Raw genomic sequence first — 22,261 nt, forward strand, 5'->3', positions numbered from 1 at the left:
ACGCAGAGTAGGTACTCGTTAATGAACTCGTGTCTTTCTTTCTCTTTCTTATAATATGTAGTAGACTTTCGTACTTGTTTCACGCTTGTTTGAACAACGTGCTAAAACATATGGTTTTACAAATTCAAGTATCGACGAAGATAACAAGAGCGAATAGGAGTAGTACGTAATTTAATGGTGTGCGGTGTACCCTTTCTTCTTTTATGTCGGTGCTTTGTGGTAAATGGACCCACGACAGAAATTTGCATATGTTACATTTATACTTTCTATTGGGCTTGACGACAATTGTGTGGCTAGAATCGGTGGAACATCTGGGAATTTTCGATGTTTCGTATATTTTAAATTTGATAAAATGGATCAGTACTAGAAAATAAAATGTCATCGTGAAGGATAATTTTTCTGGTGATTAGGAAGGGAGAAAAAAGGATGAAAATAAAAGAGGCATCATAAAAAGCGTACAAAATTTATTAGAATACTTTTTTTCTCAATATTTTACAAAATTATTATTCTAAGTAGATATAAAAAATTCCTGTTTACAAATGTGTGAAAAATTTATTTGAAAAAAAAAATTCTTGAAAAATCACCAAGTACGTACAAAACATTTTAACTGAAATGGCAAAAAAAAAAAATGAAAAGAAGATTGATTGACTGAAAATAGTTTCACATTGAACTACTACTCTCAGATTTTTCGATTTTAGTATTTATCCGTTTAATTTCGGCATCTGTTGTATGAATATCCACCAAAGTTCTTGCTCTGGCTTCAGGTAAAAAGAAGCAAGTAAAAATAAAAGCCATAAAACTGACGGAAGAAAACATAAAAAAATTATACTGGATACCATAAGCTTCGGATATTATCAGGAACATCTTAGTGGTCAAAAAGCCCATCGAGGCGTGAGCCATCACACACAATGCACATCCTAAGGCTTTGACACTCTGTGGAAATAGTTCGCCTCTGGTGATATGAACAATTGGATCGACATTTCCATAAAAGAACGCAAAAGCCGTCAACGTTGCGAAAATTGATATCGAATACCATTTAGGTTGGTCATCCTGATAAAAATGGTATATTAATCCGGTACTAAGATGAATTAAAGCGATCAGGAAGAATAAAACTTTGAGCAAAGTACGTCGATCAAATCGATCAATTATGAATAAAGATACGACCACAGCTGAGAATTGAATAGCTCCGAAGCAAATGGTGAATTCGTAAGACGTGAACGATTCGTAATCCGGGATTATTTTTGTTACGTAGGCCATCACTGCCCCATAGCCGGTAGCCATGGTTAAAATATTCAATATGAATACGATCACAATGCATCGAATATTGTACGAATTTGATAGCTGTATTTTCAACGATTGTTTTAGTTGTTTTTCTTCTTCGACGTTTTTCTTGATAATGTCGAATTCGGTCTTTAAAGCGTCCCAGTCTTCTTCACCTTGAAGATATTTGAAATTTTTCACCGCGTTTGTTTCCTTATTTCTCAAGAGTAAAGATTGTATCGGTTCTTTTAGTAGAACAGTGGAGAGGACTCCTACACCGCACGTGATCAGATTCACCAACGCTACGTTATCGTAAGATAAATACGATGCTAACGCGAATTGGACCACTACAGCTCCGAAAAAGAATACTACGGTTACGCTGCACAGTGTCCCTCTGATTTTTGGCGAGCAGTTTTCGGCTATATAGATAGAAGTCACTGAATCGTACATTCCAACTGCTACTCCAAAAACGAATCGTGTCACGTACAATATTGGTATGGATCTGGTGAATAGGATAGCAAACCAGGTACAGAAAGTGATGAAAGAGCAAATTGTGAGAATTATTCGGCGTCCTATTACGTCTGTGAGTGGAGCAGATATTGGTGGACCGAATATTCGACCCATTTCGTGTAGTGATGCGATCCAAGATGCATCAGTTAAGCTTAATGGGAGCACGCTGTCTGGATCCTCGAGTGATTTGAGGATTGGTGCGAGCCAACCGAATCCGAACCCCATCATTAATTCGCTGTAGGCAACTGTGGGTTAAAAAAAATTATCATTAGGTAATGAAAAAAATGTAATCTTTGATTAGTTTGTAAATTTACAGATTTTTCCAGAAATGATTGTGTAAACGTGTCGAAATTGCAATAAAAGATGTTTTCATTTTTTATGAAGTTTTTTATGGTTTTTCACGAAATTTGAGCAAATCTCAGGAGTGGGGGGGCAGAATTGTGTAAAATTGATTCTTATCACGAATCGCCTTCAATTTTGGCCATTCGAATCACTTCTAATCGTTAATCTAGAGATTCGTTTGGAAAATGTTTCAAAAAAAATTTGAGATGGGTCCAGGTCAAAAATTGAAAAACCTTACAGAGAAGGTTAAAATGGATTCTGGTGTAAATTATTGTTTTTGGTAAACGAGGTGTCGTTTCCACATGAATCGAACTCCCCGAACACGAATATGACGTCCAATTTTATGCTACCTTCATCCATACCCCTCCAGTGCCTCTGCACCCAACTCAATTTTTACTATACATATGTACAGTATGACACAAAAGTAGTGCTCGGTCGCTTTTATTTCCAAGTGGAAAGAGCTAGCGAGATGAATGAAGCGGCGATGAGTAGGAAAAAATAAGGGCTTTCACAAGTGACCTTGAAAATTTCAGGCCCATGCACAGCGTGTCCAGTGTCCACAAATTAAAAAGTCGGTTTGGTCAAAAAATTGAAACTTTTTTTTGTCGCAATGTATTCTACAAACTAAGGCGACATAAACGCGATATGAATTTTTTTGGAACCGGTTCATTAATTTGCAACCAGTTGACAAAAAATACCCAAAAATTGCAGATAGAAAAAAAAGCTTGAAACAAAAGTTGTAGAGCGTGAAAAATTACACAATTCTGTTAAGTCACATTTTGAAACCGCGGTTCATTGGTTTGCATTTAGCGACCAGTTTTTGACAAGCACCTAAAAATTGGAGATCGAGAAAAAAACTTGAAACAAAAATTGTAGAGCCTGAAAAGTTGAACCATTTTCGCTGATCAGATTTGGAAACCGGTTCTTTAATTTGCAACCAGTTATCAAAAATTACCTACAAATTGGAGATCGAGAAAAAAGCTTGAAACAAAAGTTGTAGGGGGTGGAAAATTACACAATTCTGTTCAATCACATTTTGAAACCGGTTCATTGGTTTGCATTTAGCAACCAGTTCTTGACAATCACCTAAAAATTGAAAAAAGAGAAAAAATGGTTGCTAAATGCAAACCAATGAACCGGTTTCAAAATTTGATTACACAGAATTTTGTTATTCTTCACACTCTACAACTTTTCTTTCAAGCTTATTATTTCACTATCAGCAATATTTGGGTAATTTTCAATAACTGGCTGCGAATTAATTAACCGGGTTCAAAATCTGATTAGCGGAAAAAGTTCAATTTTTCACACTCTACAACTTTTGTTTCAAGCGTTTTTCTCTATATCTTCAATTTTCAGGTGATTGTCGAAAACTGGTTGCTAAATGCGAACTAATAAACTGGTTTCAAAATGTGGTTGAACAGAATTTTGTAATTTTCCAGGCCCTACAACTTTTGTTTCAAGCTTTTTTCTCGATTTCCAATTTTTAGATGATTGTCAAAAACTGGTTACTAAATGCATACCAATGAACCGGTTTCAAAATGTGATTGAACAGAATTGTGTAATTGTCCACGCCCTTCAACTTTTGTTTCAAGCTTTTTTCTCGATCTCCGATTTTTAGGTAATTTTTGATAACTGGTTGCAGATTAAAGAACCGGTTTCAAAATCCGATCAGATAAAATAGTAGGTGTCTCTGCCCTCCACCTAAATAATGAATGATTTTGGTTTAGTCAACTTCGATCAATCTTTTATCAATAATCACTTGGGTTTTGATTAGGTACTTTTAAAAGTATGTTGCGAGTAAAAAATGACCATCGCAACGTTCAGTCTTTGACATTCAAGTATCGAGGTTTACATTCGTGACAAAACGACACCAACATTTCGAAAATAATTTTACGTTTTAAATAGTAAAAATTGGCGTAGGGGCTGTGACGTGGAAGAGGATGGATGAGAGTAGAACTAAATTGAACGTCATATTCGTGTTCAAGGGGTTCGATGGGTTCGATTCATATGGAAACGACTCTTCGTTTACCAAAAACAATAATAATTTACACCAGAATTTCCATTTTAACCCCCTCTGTAAGTTTTTTCAATTTTTGACCTCTTTTTTTTGAAAAAATACGTTTTTTTAGGGATCGAAACCACATTTTAAAATTCTATTCCCATTTCTGTGTCAAATCATGGTCATCGTCAAAACAGATGAACAAAGCTTAAACTCCATTTTGAGAGAAAAATATGTGGGGGAGGGGGATGAAAATTTTTGTGGAGAAACGTCTTATGGAGGTTTACAACATAGGTACTAAAAACTAAAAAAAACTGTTCACATAGGGCTGAGAAAATAATTTTTATTGTAATTTCAGAAAATGGGTGGTTTCTCAAAAACGGGGGGGGGGAGATCTGAGGGTCTAAAACTTTTCTGACGAAGGGTGCTCAATAGTACCCACCTTCCATGCAAATATCAACCCTGAAGCTCTCCGGGGCAAATTCACCCTACTTATCCACCTGTCCTTTGTTGAATTATAATTTACTTAATCAAAATTATGGATACCTAATTAATAACCATGAAATCAAAAAATGCTATTCTTATCGAGTGAAAAACGTTCGAAAATTGAATTGAAAAGGGGAAAAAATGATTCGAATCACTGACACGAATCGTTGAAATTTTCGAATCACGAATCATCACTTCATTTTGGCGATTCGAATCACGTGTAATCATTGGATCCTAAGAATCGCGAATAAAAATACACGATTCGAATTCGTATTTTGTGGTTACGAGTAGGTACCTCTACCTACCTATTTTTGGCCTGGAAAAAACAAATTTGAAATTTTCTACTTGATTGCCTTGGGTCATTTCCATGTCAAATCGGCGGATTTTTGCACGAGGGGTCTTCGATTGTTTTCCAAATCAGATCATGTGTATAGGTTATCAAACAATGAAGAATGACCCTGAACGGACATTTTTCCGGGTTTTTTTTTTTGGCGGAGCCTTGGGGTTTCAAAGTTCTCCAAAATGGCCGAAAATGGAAAATTTCAGTTGCAAATTGCTCCGGTTGTACGAGGCATGAAAGTTTGAACTTTTTTTTTCAAAATGTAGTACTTTGAAAGGGTAATTGACGAATGATGTTAAAATCAGTGTTGCCACTTTCAAGAACGTAAAAAATCGATTTAAAAACTTATTTATAAATATAACCATAATGTCGGCGAGTAAAAATTCTGAAAAAATTCTCTGTTTTAGTCTTTAGTTGAATAGGTGGGTAAATTTAGAAAAAGTAATAAGTCGTGAAATGTATCTAAGTAATGTCTCCTCTCGCCTTTTCATCTTCTAAAAATATAATTATTCTTCATTCTTCATCATTTTTATAAAGCAACTAACTAGTAAGTATGTACATTATATACTCAAGCTATTCGCGTATATTTTTTAAAAGCTGAATCATTGGATCGTCACCTTGAACTGTAGCAACAATGTAAGTAATAATACTAAGCATGGAACACCTATCAATTTTTTCTTTGTCTAGATACTTCACAAGTCACGATAAAACGGAGTGACCGACGCTAAGAAACCGGTCACTAATATGAGTTAGATTTCTGCTGGTTTAATTTCAAATATTTGTACGAGTACATCTCTGCAGTCATAAGTAATTTACTTATATATTTTATCAATTTACCTGGTATCACAGATATGGTCTGATGCCATACTCTTCTGGTCGATGTCTTCATTTTTCTTGATAAAAGTAATCAATATTTTGTTGACTATAATTTACACCGAACAATTAAACACCGCTTTTAATTGCATAAATGCGAAAATCACACATTGAACCGGTGTAACAAACACCTGTCTAGTTCACAATTACGCATTTTATCATTCTACATCACCTTTATAAAGCGTCTTTTCTGATCAGATAAATTTTTTCGCTTATTGAGTGGTGCGATTTGGTGCCTGGTACAGTGTTGTTAGCACCAAATTTTTAATATGTATTTGTATAGTTCAACTGATAAAATTGATTATGCCTCTGTGTACTCGTATTTTTCAAATAACTTGAAAAAACACATGTGGTGATGAAATTTATCTATGTAAGTATGGGCTGTTTTCAAGAAGAAAAAAAAACCATGATAATTGTACCGCGTGCGGGTTGGTGAATGGCACTTACTTCTTGACTGAAGATGATATTTCCTGTTGGTGAACGAATTTATTTTTTGTGTTGGGTACGTTATGTTCTATGTGTAGCTCGCGCACATTTGACGCTTCAGTCACTGCCGGAAACATTTTTGTAATTAGAAACGGGTGTGACGATGTGTGCGCATGTATGCTTGCTCACTGATTTCGATGTGGATATTTTGCAGGATTATGTATGTACTTATAAATGATATTATATTGATTTATGAAAGCAGAAAACGTGAAGTACTTATTCACCGATCGGATTAGGCAATTTTGCTAAGGCTATAGGTGGATAAGTATGGTGAATTTGCTCCCGTGAGCTTCAGGGTTGATATTTGCATGGAAGGTGGGTATCATTGAGCACATTCCCTCAGGAAAGTTTCAGACCTACAGACCCCCCCCCCCCTTTTTGAGAAACCCTCCCTTTTCTGAAATCACAATGAAAATTTCTTTCTCAGTCCCATGTGAAGCGATTTTTTCAATTTTTTCGTATGTTGTAAACATCCATAAGAGGTATCACCACAAAAATTTTCATCCCCCTCCCCCATATTTTCCCCTCAAAATGGCGTTTTTTAGCTTTGTTTACCTGTTTTAGCGATGATCATGATTCGCCACAAAAATGGGAATAGAATTTTTCAGTATGTTTTTGACCCCTACAAAACATATGTATATTTTTTTCCAAAAAATTTTTATGTAGTGGGTCGTGGTCAAAAATTGAAAAAACTTACAGAGGGTGTAGAAATGGATTCTGGTGTAAATTTTTGTTTTTGGTAAACGAGGTGTCGTTTCCATATGAATCGAACCGCCCGAACACGAATATGACGTCCAATTTAATATTACGCTCATCCACACCCCTCCAGTGCCTCTGCCCCCACCTCAATTTTTACTATTTTAAAAGTTGAGCTATTTTCATAATATTGGTGTCGTTTTCAGATGAATGAAACACCCCAAACACGAATATGAGGTCCAATTTTATGCTAACCTCATCCACACCCCTCCAGTGTTTCTGGCTACACCTCAATTTTTATCATTTTAAAAGTTGAGCTATTTTCTTAATGTTGGTGTCGTTTTCATATGAATCGATCCTTCCGAATACGAATATGACGTACAATTTAATGCTACCCTCAACTACACCCCTCCAGTGCCTTTGCCTCCGCCTTGATTTTTACTATATTGAAAGTTGAGCTGCTTTCGTAATAATTGTGTCGTTTCCATATGAATCGATCACCCCGAACAGGAATATGAAGTCCAATTGTGCTCTACTCTCATCCATACCCTTCCAGGCTACAGCCAGCTCATCAATTTTTACTATTTAATACGCGTAAAACTATTTTCATAATGTTGGTGTCGTTTTGGCATGAATGGAAACCTCGAAACTTGACTGTTAGTTTGAACCTTGCGATGTCATTTTATAAACTTTTTTTTAAAAGTGATTTTTGTGTATTGTTGAGTTTTCAACCTTCGCGAAAGATAGTTTTAATAGTAATAACAACCCAAGTAATTATTGGTAGAAAATTGATCGGAGTTGGCAAAAACATTTATCGTTTTGATGGGAGCAGAGGCACCGGAGGGATGTGCTTGAGGTTAGCATAAAATTGGACCTCATATTTGTGTTCGGAGTGTTTCATTCATCTGAAAACGACACCAATATTATGAAAATAGCTCAAATTTTAAAATTATGAAAATTGAGGTGGGGCCAGAAGCACTGGAGGGGTGTGGATGAGGATAGCATAAAATTGGACGTCATATTCGTGTTCGGGGGGTTCGATTCATACGGAAACGACTCCTCGTTTACCAAAAACAATAATTTACACCAGAATCAATTTTTACCCCCTCTGTAAAAGTTTTTTCAATTTTTGACTACGACCCACCACAAGTTAAAAAATAAAAAATATTATATGTTTTGTAAGGGTCAAAAACACACTGAAAAATATCAACCTTGAAGCTCTCGGGGGCAAATTCGCCATACTTATCCACCTATATAGCCTTTGTTACGAGATTATGAGTTGATTATAGACTGTTCAAAAATTCTTTCGTTGGAGGCATTTCTAGAACATTTGAGGGTATTTTTTGAAAATTTGGGATAAAAAATGTATGCATATGCTTACGCTTTTTACCACGACTACGACCGAGAAAAGAAATTGTAGGGCTGTGCTGTTCAATCTCATATTAAATTTTAAGATTTTGACCTCTTTTTTTTTTTGAAGAAATTTGTGTCTAAAAACTCACACGTTCTGTCTGGCTTTTGACCGGTCTGTTTGGATTCTTTAGGCTGTCTGTCTTCCTGTCTGGTCTACAAAGGTCATTGACCCGTCTGCACGGCTTCTGAAGCATGGAATCCTAAGGTCCCCTGTTTGCATGTCTGACTTCTTAATGTCATTGACTCGTTTGTCCGGATTCTTAGGTTGTGTGGCTTCTAAAGGTCATTGACCCGTCTATCTGGCTCCTGTTCGGCCACCAAGGGTAATTAATGTGCAACCTATCCTATGATCACTTATCATGCTCGTGCGCTCTCCATTGGATTTGCGGTACCACTCACATATTGTTCAAATTAGGACAATTTTTTCTTCATGGAGGATCATTAGGCATCTGTAGAAATCCATTGACGTATTTTTTTCGAAATTTAAATTTTTTACCCCTCGTTGAGCCACTTGAACCTCGGACACGCTGTAAAACTCCTACCACATCTTTAAACTCTCATTATAAACGAACTACTGAACGGATCGAATAAAATTTTGCAGAGTGGTGCTCAAAGGCTGTATCAAGATTCTCTGAAAATTTCAAGTTCCTAGGTGCTTTTATACCTGAGAAATGGGAGTGGGAAACTTACTTGCTGACTTATCTTTGTAGCTGTGGTCTCAAAACTGGTTGAGCTTTATCACTCCCAGTGAATAATTTTTTTTTCGTTCAAAGTCAAGTTTGAACCTCTGTGGATCTTATTTTTCTTTTTATGGTTATTTTTGAAGTTTTAGTTATTTTTAAGGTGTGTTTTCCACTGCTTTCTCATTAAAATTAAATGGGAGTTTCTAAATTTTTGTGGATATAATTGAATAAGAATCTAAAGAAAGTACAAAACAATCAACATTTTTCGTGATTCAATTGAAAACTTAGCACAGTTCGGCATTACATAAGAGGGAAAAACTCGATTTAGATTTCAGATGATCAAAAATTTTTTAAATCAATTATAAACTAGCAAGATAATTATGACATTGAAAACCCTGTGTTGAAAATTTTTTTCTACTTTCTGGCTTAAATCCATGTGAGAGGGGTTTTGCGATAAGGGCCCTTGTGGTGATATTTCGATTTTTTCAGGAGAAAGAAAACATCGAATTGCTTCGATTTTTTCGATTTTTTTTTTTTTTTTTTGATTTTCGGGTGCAGTGTTGTCTTGCGCATAGGTTGGATGAGAAATTTTGACGAAATTCGTTCATCATCGCCTGATATCCGTGATTTAGAAAAGGGACCTTGTGGTGAACAGCCGAATTTACACAACGTTACAGACTACCCCGCAAAAAAATACCGAGAAATTCGGATTCGTCGTGAAATTTTACTTAGGTAACAACAATAAAATAATTTTTCCATCGACATTTTCTTCTTTTTTTAAAAATCAAAAACAAACAAAAACTTTGTTTTTCGATTTCCCAAAAATGTGAGTTTTTGAGTATTCATGTTCAAGTGATTTTTAAAACGAGAAGTTGATGAGATATGCGAAATCTGATTGCACCATTCGATTTCTCTTGAAAAAGTAAGTCGGAATCGCCAATAAAAAAAAAAAAACAACGAATCACCACAAGGACCTATATCGCGAAACGCCTCTCATGTAGCTTTTTCCCACTCTATCTGTAAAAAAAATTAAAAGTAGCCACATTTCCTTTATGGTACTCGTAATTTACATACCCATAGTTCATTCCATAAAATATGTAAACATTCTCACCTCTCTCAAACTAGACCTCTCCAACCATTTTAGTTGTTTTTTTTTTTTGAATAAATATGTACCTACGTAGTATTTTCTCGTGTAATTTAAATTTTAAAATTGTTTGAATGAGGGGTTCTTCTTGAATAAAATTCTGTTATTTATTGTTATTCCAAATGCTCATTTCACAAGAATATTTTTTTGTTTTTTTGCATTTTGTTGAGTAGGTAATTTGATTCTATATTCATTTTTTTAATTTTCTAGTGTGTTAAAAGTATAAAGTGATCGCGAATCTTGTGAAGTGTGAAGTGATCAAGGATCTTGATGCCAATAGGGACGTTATGAAACCATATATAATTGCTGTGCAGACATGATTGTTTGGATTGGGACCACGTCATTCGGTGAGTTATATTTTGATTTAATATAGGGGTAACGGCCCATTTTTTTACCCTCTAGTTTTTTTACCCCCTAGAAAAAAATGAAAAGAGGTTGGAATTACCAAACCGCCAAAATGTTATCAAGTACTGGAAATATACCAAATTTTGGCCTCCCTGATCAATTTAGGAGAGCTGAAGGGCTGGGGATGTGGATTGAAATTTAAAACTACTGAGATAAATATGTGAGGAGAGCGTTGAAAAGTTCATACCTCTGATATGCCTAAATAAATGAAAATATGGTCTTCTGTAATCATGAAAATGATTCTGTATGTACCTATAGTGTCTTCCTGTTGATAATTAATCTACACCAATAACAATGACTAGTATAAGAATATATTAAAATTCCGTATAATGAACCTGTAGGAATAATGAGATTTAAACGTGATATTTTCAATGTACAAGTGTAAGATTCGTATTGCACAAGGTCTAAAGTTATATTGAATCAATCAAGAATCCTGAGTTGGCGGATCTCCTCGCAGCATGCGTTGAATTTCATTCAAAGTTTTTCCTTTGGTTTCCGGTACGACGAAATAGGTAAACGCCAGAGCCACCTTGCAAGTGATTGTGAAAGCTACAAACACAACGTATATTAAATTAAGTTCTTTCAATTTGATGAAAATCACCGTCGAAAGCAAACTAGTCAGCGAATTGAACATAATAGTGGTATTAGTTCCGAACACTTTGTACGCCGGTGGGAACATCTCCGATCTTATGGCAATCACCGTTGGATATGTACTGAAGGAAAATATGGTAACGAATAGTAATATGACGACAGCTAAAATCCACGTAAAATACGGTACTTTGTAAGATGTCCTTTCATCTATGTAAAGTAATACTGATACTATTGCTACCATGACACCAATTGAAATGAAGCTACTCATGAGTAACGTTCTTCTGCCATATCTTTCGATGAGAAATGTGGAACTTAGAGATGCCCATACCGGTATACAGCATAATATCATAGCGAACGCGTCTCCAGATAGGTATTTAGTGCTGGGTATCAGGTAGTTGGCGAACGATACTGTTACTGTCATGAGTAAAGATGCGATTATACCCAGAATGATGACGATTATGAAGCTTTTATAGACTTCGGGGCGTTTGAAATTGCTAACAAATTCGCAAACATTTGCCGTCGAGTTTATGCCTCGAGTGTCTTGTAATTCGCTGCTGACTACTTTACCTCGACTGTCTCGTAAATAACATAAGATATTGTAAGCTCGCTGTTTCTGGCCTTTGGAGATGAGGAAGAATGGTGACTCGGTGAGGTAATAAGTGGATAGGAGGGCGGCTGCTGATATTGCGGTGGTTAGAATGGCTGTCTGTTTGTAAGTCAGGTGCCAGCCGCAGAAGAATTGAAGTAAGGTGCCGATGTCGTAGAACATTACGTATAATGTGGCGAAAATACCGCGAACGTTTTTCGATGAGATTTCGCCCACGTACATGTTGCAGAATGGGGTGTAAGTGCCGGTGGCGAATCCGAAAATGAATCTGGAAAAAATTAGAAACATGTGTGAGGATAGTGGGTATTTATTGGAGTCATTTTTTTTTTTCGGAATGGCACAGCAGAAGATTGTAGGATGGTTCAGTTGAATGGTTGGATTTATAGAAATGGATTTTCAACATCGTATTATTATCACAACGTGAGAAATAAAAATTTAATAATGGACGTATGAAGAAGTGCCTACCATTGCATTTGAAGGAGCAACAGTTTAAAAAAATTTCAAAATGTGTCATCGCAATGACTTTGCTTTTTTGTTGCCCTAATTGGTTATACGGGAACATCTTTTCAATACCACATGGATTAAAAATTGGAAAATTAACTAGATTTTAGCATAAAATTAATAATTGACAGAATTTCTCAAAAAAATCGCGTAAAATTGATGGAAATTTGGTGAAATTGAACCGAAAAATCATTAAAAGTATAAATTTTGTAAAATGTTGTAAAATTCGAAAAATTGACAAAAAATGGTTTAAAATCTAATTTGAAGCAGGAGAAAAACACCAAAGTGACCTTTACAGTTCTAAGAACGAATCAAATGATAATTTTTGAAAAAGGAAAGAGGGGCTGGATTCCAAAACAACCGTCATTGTACTCATATAAATAAAGGGACCTGCCTACTTATCTACTTAAAATTTTGAATCATTTCTTTTATTAATTAAGACGACCGATATGGTATTTGTGTATAGATGATAACATTTATAAGTAATATGAACGAATGCTATCTGTTTTTAATCAAGTAGCCGACTAAATTTTTTTCTATTTGAATATTAAAACCTAAAACATGTAGCATGTGAAGATATAATTATAATTGATTAGAGAAATCTGAAAAATTTGTAGATTTTTGTACCTACCTACACCTAAAGAGTATTGTTCTGTAGGTACTTGTATATTATAGAGTAATACCTCACCTCGATATAAAAACATATGTCTGAGTTTTTTCTGGAATCAACAAGAGACTTCCAATCAGCATGGATAGAGCTGCTACTACAAGAGGTGTTTTTCGTCCACATCTGCCAAGTATAAGAACTCCAATCACAGGAGACGCCATTCTACCAAAATAAATGCACGATGCTGCCATTGTGCAATCGGCTAGTGAAAATTGTACTCCTGCTTCGGATGATTGCAGAGCTCTGAAACTCGAAGCTGGCCACACGAAGCCCATTCCAGCCAGCAAGCTGATTATAAAAACTGAAAGTAAAAATTGGTATTGAATTTAAATACAAAGAGGATCGACATTTTATACATTTCACGAGATCTTATTGTTACCTTGTTGCTATCACTTAGTGGGAAAAATGAATTAAAAAGAGAAAAACTTACCTGGAAAAATGGCCACAGTCTGCCTTAATATTTGTTTACTTATAATCATTTTTGAAAATATTTCTTCACGTTGGAATTTTAAAAATATAGGTACAAATTCTACGTGTACTTTGAAGTACAACTGTTGACTATTTTGGTCTGTTTAAGTAGACCAATTGGACGTTAATCTCTTATAAGATCTGTATATTGGTCGCATTTTCGTATTTATCTGGTTGAGTTTTATCATCGGATTTTTAATTTAGGGAGTTGATATAATATTTTATGTATCAATAGGTAATATGCTTTTTAAAGCAAGTGATTGCGTGTATTGAATACGTAATAAACTTTATCATCGTGATAATAAATCATGATAAATTATGAATTTGAGGAGGCTCACTCAACAAGAGAATCTTATCGAGCGAGAGTCGTGATTTGATTTGACGTGTATTTTTTTTCATTTATGTAGAACTTTTTATTGTTTCGAGGGTGCAATTTATGGGTGCCCAGTTGCAAAATTTTTATTTAGGGTTCAATGAAAGTCTAAAATTCCAAAAATTCCAATTTTCGAGGTACATAACATTATTTCAAAAAATGTAATAAAAATGCCCAAAGAATAGAAAATTCTGATCCCTGAAAATATTCAACTGCTCAAATGTTATCAGATCTTTTTATACTCCAAATTTGGAAACCTAATCTGAAATTCAACGAACAACGGTAATTTCGAGGCTGTAATATTCGATTGACCGACTATTGGTCCAAAAAATGTCCTCTTGAATATTCAAATTTGAAGGGGCCTCAAAACATGATGGTATCGGAACTGGGACCAGTACAAATAGCAGTTTATCACAATGTATTTTCGTCTACTTTCCCTATCCCTTGAAAATAAATCCAGCAAAAAAATCAAAATTATAGTTATTTTAAATAAATAATTTTCATTTCACTGCACGTTATTAATACCTATCAAATAGGTAATTCTAATAATACAAAAAAATGTGCTAAGTAGTATGTATTGTTATAAAAAAAATTGAAAACAAATGACTGTACAAAATTACAAGAAAAAAGGCTTTATATCAAGTCATTAATTAATCATAATCAAGATCAGTTTACAACATAATTAATTAATTATACATCAAGTGTAGGTATTTAATATGGAATCGTAAGACAAATGATAACTTGGAAGAGTTATAAATGCATTTTCTGCTTGTACTTTTCAGATTTTTGAGTTGATGAGTTGAATTTATTTATTTTTTTCAATTTTAATAATTTTTTCAATAAATAATTTACAGCAATTTCATGCGAAAAAAGCACACCAGAAAAAAACAAAATTAAATACATTTCAGTTTCGGAAGATTTTAAAAAAAACTACCCAAGCATTTGAATTTTTTTTTTTTTGTAATTCTAATCCAAATCAAAGTTGAATTTCTTTGTAAAAACCTTTCCCATTGTTCAACTCTGAGTTTGCTTATTTTCCCCTTTTAAAAATGTACCACAGTGGGGAGAATGTTCGGACCAAGTTCTATTTAATTACCTTGCCCCCACCGTGTGTTACATTTATTTAAAAAAGCTATTATCTAAAATTTGAAAATTTCTGTAGCACCCCCCCCCCCGGGGAGCATGTACTTAATTTGAAAATTTCTCGCAGTCACGTTTCACCCTTCCCATTGTTTAATTCTGAGTTTTTTATCTGCCCCTTCGATAAATGTACTGTACCCCCTGAGGAGCATGTTCGTACCACGTTTTATTTCATTACCGCCCCCCCTCCCCCAGTGTGTTACATCTATTGAAAAAAAACAGTTGAGTGAACAAAATTGGCCATAAAAACGTATTACTTACCTAAAATTTGAAAATTTCTGTAACACCGCACGGAGCTTGTTCCGACCCTAATTTTATATATCCCCCCCCCCCCCCGGGAGTACATTTGTTGCCACCAACTGTTTAAACCAGCAAGGAAAAACACCTGCTTTCCTAATGGGAAATTTTGCTTAAATGATAAAGCTTTTATTTTTCATTTGAGAAGTGTAAAATTTTTTCAGGTCATTTTTTGTCAAAAAATATTTGTATGTACCTACAAGAAGAAAAATACAAAATTTCAATTCAAATTTATTCTTTGAATTGAGCGTTTCATTTGGAGGGAAAATTAAAGACAGGTAGGTAAATGGTGTACGTTACACTTGATGGAAAATTTTTTCGCCCCCCCCCCTTCATAGAGTCAGAAGCCCTGGTAAAAAAAATCACGTCATGAAATTTTCAGCTCCATCGGTGAAAAGTAAAATGGAGCTGAACATATCAATTTGGTCTATACGAGAAAGTCAACTCTCATGCTGCGATTTTTTTTTGTTGCTGTCCTCTAAAAATGTGGGTTTTATTGGAAAAAAAATCCTGGAAATTATTGTAAAATTAGGTCTGTCAGAAAGTCTCCTTCCCCTCCCCTCACCCCAATTCTCAAAATGTATGCAAAATCTAAAAAATTAAAATGTTTTCTCATTCAGATCCTTAGATTTGATTTATTTTCAGTAGTTAAGGGGAGCATATGGGGGTCATTTCCCTCTCTTGCGAGAAAAAATGGACTTTTTTTTTGTTTATTAGACCTATTTTTCGGAAAATTCTCGCTCAAGCAGTCATTTTATCTTCGTTTGCATGAAATTATCACACATCGTGAAAGGTTTTCAGAAAATTACCTTGAACTTCGATTTTTTATGCCCAAAAATGTAGTTTTGCCCCCTTCTTGAGAAACTCCTGGTTATACGCCACTAAATGAAGTTCCCCCTCCCCTTTGATTAAAAAGGTGTATCTTGAATTCCCTCTCAAGAAATTGGAAAAATCAAAAAATTAAAATTTTCATGTGTTCGTGGTACCCATCCTCGAATTTGGTTCATTTCCATCACGTATTCGCCTACCCCCTACCTATTATATTTTTTTCGATTTTTTTCAACTTTGAGGGTTTTATGTGAGGGCTTTAACGTAGCTTGGTGTACTGGGGAATTTTTTTTCTTGAAAAATGATTATTTAGAGAAATTTTGACGCAGAAATGGAATTTTTATGGATAAATTGATTGTTTTTCAAATTGGGGATAGGCTCTCGAGACGTTTTTTTTTTTTCAGATTGGATACCTATAACCTACATATCTCATGGCTGACTCTAAATTTACGAAACAGTTTTATTTTCACCTCTTAGTATTTCTTGTATTTCACTCAAACTTTTCCCTTTCGTTTCTGGCAAATACGCACTCACAAGTATTAAACCTACGAGACAGCAAACACAATAAATTAAAAAATTCAGATACAACCCATAAAACTCGCTTATCCGAAGGAAGAAAACTGTACCGAATAAATAAGCCAACGAATTACACACAACCGTCAGCGAAACACCTATAACTTTACAACTAGTAGGAAACAGTTCTGTACGGAGAGCATTCGCGGTTGGAGATATGCTTAGAAAATATGTAATTAAAAACATCACTATAATAAAAAATATTACCCAAGAGAAGTTGGGTATGTTCAGGATTGATGTTTCTTCCATGTAATACAATAAAGTTATCAGTGCGTTGAAAAATATACCTAAAGAGAAGCCAACTAATAGAAGTAATCGTCTGCCTAGATGATCGATGATGAGAGCCGATAATGTATACATGACGATAGGTACAATAGTCAAAAGAATGGCGAACTGATGCGAATTCAAATAATCAGTTTCGGGGATTATGAAATTAGCAAAAGAACTGACTACGACTGTCATTACAGTAGCGATGAATCCTAAGGATAAAGCTAGTCCAAAACTCTTGTACACTTCTGGTTTTTTGAAACGTTTTACGAAATCTATCAAGTTGGCGTTTTCTACGTTGATATTTTCAAGTTCCTGTTGAGCTTGCTTCGATGGTATTGCTTGTAACCAGGCTATGGTTTTCATTGCTTTATCCGAATCCAGAGGTTTTAAATGGTACGGAGATTCGATCAAGTAATACGTTGATAAAACCAAGACTGTTGCTAAAGATATTCTTAAAATGGCTCCGTTGACGTAGCTCATGTAGGTTCCCAAAGCGTACTGAGCCAGTATTCCAAAATTGAAGAAAGCTGTCACACTCGAGCATATCATGCCTCGGATCTTTTTCGATGGAATTTCACCCAAATAAATCGTGCCGAAACATTCGTGTACGCCGTTTGCGATTCCATTCACGAATCTATTGCAGGATTTTATCGAAATTGAATAAATTACTGGGGAAAAAATGTTGATGGTATCTTAGGATCTGTGTATTTGCCTGCGATACTTACCGGGATGAAGCCACTACCACGTACGCTGTGCTAATCAACACCATTCCAGCTGAGATCAGGAATAAAACGTATGCAATGATGAGAGGTATCTTACGACCAAATTTTCCCAGTACAAGAACACTGATGAAAGCGCTGGTGATTCGTCCAATGTGCATTGCTAAAGCTAGTAAAGTGCATTGCTGGATGGTGTAGGGAGTTGAGTTGTTTTCTTCAGATTGTAATAACATCATGTATGAGGCAACCCACGAGTACCCCATTCCAGAGAAGATGGAACCTACATAAACTGTGAAAAATCGAGGTTCTAATCAGGTTAAAATATGGATCGTTTAAAAAAAAAATGAAAAATTTTCAGATCTGATATGTGGAAAGATCTAGATCCATGCTCAACCCTGTGTTTAAAAAATCACATCAATATATCGAAAAACCATAAATGTATTACTTGCCTGGAATCAGGACGAGGATTTGTCTGAAAAAACTCGTTACTTTTGGCATCTCTGTAACAACCGTAAAAATTCCGCAAAATTTGATCTCACATTATCGTACACTACGATATGATAGGTTCAGCAAAAAAGAATGCGATAGGTAACTTACCTTCTTACGTTAAAGTGATTGTTTCGGCGAAGAAATAGTTTTATCTTGAAATATCATATTACCTACTCGTATGTTCGCATAATTAAATAATTTTTTTTATTTGTTCATCGGGTTATTTATTATTATAAATGTTGATAATTCGCGCACCTTCGTACTTCGCAGCTCTTTGCAAATTATAAATTTATAAATCATCGATGTTGTATGCGTAGATCATATACTCGACTTACCCAACCACTAACTTATCTTCTCATCACTCAAATTTTTAGTTTTTTTTTTGTTTTTTTTTTGCCACGCCATGGGACGATAATTTATTAATTTTTATCTTAACAAATTTCAGATTTTCCAGCTAAATGTTTAAGTAATTTCGAGAAGAATTATTTCATGTACTGACGAAAATTTTGAGGCATACCTATTTCGTTATGGTTGAGATTTTGTGAAGAAAAAAAAATGTTTCTGTACGTAGAAAACGTCATAATACATACTTGATGCTATGTAAAGAATTTGTTCTTATGTACCATGTCTCAGTTCACCTATCGGTTCATGACAGGCAACCGCATGTACAGGAATATGTGCCGAATTGTATTTGCTTTATGCTGATGGGCATAGAAAAAATGAATTCAGCCTACAATTTAATAATTATTAGTCTTTGTTTTGAGAAGAGATTTATACACTATGAAAAATCTGGAACACCTTTATTAATTTTCAGTATCAAAAAGGATGCATGGAATAATTTTTAGACTTTTTTTCTTTAATGTCCACATAACCCTTGAACTTTTTTTCGATTGTCGGGTAACTCCTTGGTGAATCCTGGTGAATTCTTGGTGACAGATTCCACTAGAAGCCACCAAGTTGGTTTGTTGTCTTATTTATAGCGGATTGTCGGTTAAAAACCCACCATGAATGTCCTCAAAGCATTTGAAAATTTTTTTGAATGCCTGGTGACTCCTTGGTGGATGCTGGTGACTTCTGGAGACAGATTCACCAGAAGTCATCAAGTAGGGTTTTCACTTTTTTTGAGGTGTTTTTATGATGAAAAAATATCGAGGATGTCCTCTGACCCTTTGAATTTTTTTTTTTTTTTTGAATGCCTGGTGACTTCTTAGGGGATTCTGGCGACTATTGGTGACAGATTCACCAGAAGTCACCTAGTGGGGTTTTCACTTTTTTTGAGGTGTTTTTATGATGAAAAAATAGCGAGGATGTCCTCTGAGCCTTAGAAATTTTTTTTGAATGCCTGGTGACTCGTTAGTCGTTAGTGACTCCTGGTGACTTCTGGTGACAGATTCACCAGAAGTCACCAAGTGAGTTTTTGACTTTTTTTGTAGTGTTTTTATAATGAAAAAATCACGAGTATGCTCTCAGAGCCTTCGGAAATTTTTTTACATGCCTGGTGACTCGTTGGTGGATTCTGGTGACTCCCGGTGACAGATTCACCAGAAGCCACCAAGTGGGTTTTTTGTCATTTTTATGGCGAATTGTTGGTTACAAAACCACCAGAATGTCCACAGAGCCTTTGGGAATTTTTTTGAATGTGTGCTGACTCCTTGGTGACAAATTCACCAGAAGTCACCTGGTAAGTTTTTGATTTTTTTGAGGTGTTTCTATGATGAAAAAATCACGAGGATGTCCTCACAGCTTTTGAAAGTTTTTTTGATTGCTGGGTGATTCGTTGGTGGATTCTGGTTACATCTGGACTTCTGGTGACAGATTCACCAGAAGTCACCAGATGAGTTTTTGATTTTTTTGTGGTGTTTTTATCATGAAAAAATCACGAGGATGCCCTCGAAGCCTTTGAAATTTTTTTTAAATGCCTGGTGACTCGTAAGTGGATTCTGGTGACTCCTGGTGACAGATTCGCCAGAAGTCACCAAGTGGGGTTTTTGTCTTTTTTATGGCGAATTGTTGGTTAAAAAACCACCTGAATGTTCTCAGAGCCTTTGAAAATTTTTTTGAATGCGTGATGATTCCTGGTGATTCCTGGTGACAGATTCACCAGAAGTCACCAGATGAGTTTTTGACTTTTTTTGAGGTGTTTTTATCATGAAAAAATCACGATGATGTCCTCAGAGCCTTTAGAATTTTTTTTGAATGACTGGTGACTCCTTGGTGGATTCTGGTGATTCCTGGTGACAGATTCACCAAAAAAGTCACCAAATGAATTTTTGACCTTTTTTTTAGGCGAATTCATGGTGAAAAACCCCACCTGAATGTCTTCAGGGCCTCTGAAATTTTTTTTCGAATATCTGGTGACTCCTTGGTGAATTATGGTGACTGTTTGGTGACAGATTCACCCAAAGTCACCTAGTCGGTTGTTTGTCTTTTTTATGGCAAATTGTTGATGGAGAAATCACCAGAATGCCTTTATGGTCTTTGAAAATTTTTCTGTATATCTGGTGACTCCTTGGTGAATCCTAGACTGCTTGGTGACAGATTCGCCAGAAGTCACCAAGTGGGTTTATTGTCTTTGTTATAAGACTAATTAAGTACATACATCGAAACTGAATGAAAAAGATAATTTAGGAAAAAATGTATGAGAGAAAAAAGATAAATGAGCTGCACCTGATAAAACTTGACCTTTTTTCTCAAAGTGTTATGTACAAATTAAATTCGTGAAAAAATTGAGTATAACTTTTACAATACCTGCATGAACTACTTACGTACGAAAATTTATACATTTAGATAAAATTAATGATCGAAGAAGGAATCCACCTTTTCACCCATATTGTGATATTGAGCTTATTACGCGGACTTGTTTTGTTTCAAAATCGACGTTAAAAATATGATTTTGTAAATTATAAGTCGAGTTGGTATATTGGAATAGGTAGGTAGGTAGATTGGTACTTATTTGAAAATCGACTCGGCGCTTGGATTTTTGACGAAGCGAACTGAAATACAAAAATCACTTGAACTTTCGTAACCAGTTAGAATATTTTAACCTTGCATTTACCCACTATTCCACTTATCACTGTATACTGAAACTGATAATAGGTACATTTAAACACGTACCATATAACCTCATTTTTGATACTCTGGATAAACGCTTGCTGTTTTGGAACAGAGATATTTTTTCTGTAACTATTCGGCCGTGAAACTCACTTTTTAAAAAATTGATCATGGTGACTTGAAAATTTTTGGAGAAGTATCAGTCGGTAATTTTGTAAGTACATATTTTCTACACCCTTACCGCCCCGCCCCCTTCAACATTCGTTATCATAGAATAGCTGGTTTTCATCGCGTTCTTATCAGTGCCCCCTCCCTCTCTAATATATGTACCTAGATGTGGGGTCCGGGGTCCCCTTATCAGTATTATTATTATTTTTATGTATTAATTGGTTAAAAACTAGAGTTTTTAATACTTTCCTCTACCTATCTACTGTATACAAAGTTGATTATCAATTTCTTGTGCTCTCACTGAGATGGTCTATACTCACATCGTTCATGGAACACAAGTGAACGACTGACCGAATCACATGTTCGATTTCGGACTTGTGATTATTTCGAGTAGGGATGTAAAGTAACTTCGATTAGACCCATTGCTTAATGCTTTGCTTGTGAAATTTTTTTAATTTTTCGAGTAAAGAAAATATGAAATTTAGTTGGGAATGGATGAAATTAGAAAAGACGTCGAGTTGTGAATGGGTATATTGCACCATGCAGTAAGGTAAATTTTTTGTGTGAATAGAAAATAGAAATGAAAACTTCGCGGAATTCTTCGAGAAGGAAGTTGGAAAGAGAGAGTTATGATATGAATTCTGCAAAATAAATTCCCATTATTTAGAAGGCGAGTACTCGAAATTTCGAATTACTTTGGTATCGATGTTATGTTTCAAGATATGATGATGAAAACTTGGAAAGATACGAAAAAGATGAACTGTCCGGTGACACGAAAATATGAATCGTATATTTCCCTCAACTTCAATTAGAAAAAGACGTTGACTGTTTTAAAAGGAAAAAAACAAAAGTAATGTAAAGTATGATGCCCATTTTGTGTTG

At 35.1% G+C, this 22,261-nt stretch overlaps 4 protein-coding genes across 8 annotated transcripts in view; 1 reads left to right on the forward strand and 3 right to left on the reverse strand.

Moving 5' to 3' along the window:
- Window positions 1-22,261, forward strand: part of LOC135842416 (beta-hexosaminidase subunit beta-like) — a 41,576-nt gene that overhangs the window by 15,639 nt on the left and 3,676 nt on the right. For 3 of the 4 annotated variants that reach the window (XM_065359867.1, XM_065359868.1, XM_065359866.1), the window contains exon 3: window positions 10,443-10,579. The exons of the other annotated variant lie outside the window; for it this stretch is intronic. The gene's annotated coding sequence lies outside the window, so the exon portion shown is untranslated. The remainder of the gene's footprint in view (window positions 1-10,442; window positions 10,580-22,261) is intronic. 4 annotated transcript variants of the gene reach the window in all.
- Window positions 448-6,312, reverse strand: LOC135842715 (facilitated trehalose transporter Tret1-like). Its single transcript, XM_065360305.1, has 2 exons — window positions 5,775-6,312; window positions 448-2,015 (listed from the first exon to the last, which is right to left on the reverse strand). Exons 1-2 carry the CDS (start codon window positions 5,824-5,826, stop codon window positions 661-663), a joined length of 1,407 nt encoding a protein of 468 aa, XP_065216377.1. The 5' UTR covers window positions 5,827-6,312; the 3' UTR covers window positions 448-660.
- LOC135842418 (solute carrier family 2, facilitated glucose transporter member 8-like) lies at window positions 10,933-13,605 on the reverse strand. Its single transcript, XM_065359871.1, has 3 exons — window positions 13,434-13,605; window positions 13,025-13,304; window positions 10,933-12,103 (listed from the first exon to the last, which is right to left on the reverse strand). Exons 1-3 carry the CDS (start codon window positions 13,480-13,482, stop codon window positions 11,062-11,064), a joined length of 1,371 nt encoding a protein of 456 aa, XP_065215943.1. The 5' UTR covers window positions 13,483-13,605; the 3' UTR covers window positions 10,933-11,061.
- On the reverse strand, window positions 14,309-18,331 carry LOC135842420 (facilitated trehalose transporter Tret1-like). Of its 2 annotated transcripts, XM_065359874.1 has the most exons (4): window positions 18,269-18,329; window positions 18,121-18,171; window positions 17,678-17,960; window positions 14,309-17,586 (listed from the first exon to the last, which is right to left on the reverse strand). In XM_065359874.1, exons 2-4 carry the CDS (start codon window positions 18,167-18,169, stop codon window positions 16,557-16,559), a joined length of 1,362 nt encoding a protein of 453 aa, XP_065215946.1. In that variant the 5' UTR covers window positions 18,170-18,171; window positions 18,269-18,329; the 3' UTR covers window positions 14,309-16,556. The 2 variants fall into 2 exon arrangements, with proteins under 2 accessions (XP_065215946.1, XP_065215945.1); XM_065359873.1 differs by having other exon boundaries at window positions 18,121-18,331.

This window comes from Planococcus citri, chromosome 4 (assembly GCF_950023065.1).
Source record: "Planococcus citri chromosome 4, ihPlaCitr1.1, whole genome shotgun sequence".
In the NCBI taxonomy this organism is placed as follows: domain Eukaryota; kingdom Metazoa; phylum Arthropoda; class Insecta; order Hemiptera; family Pseudococcidae; genus Planococcus; species Planococcus citri.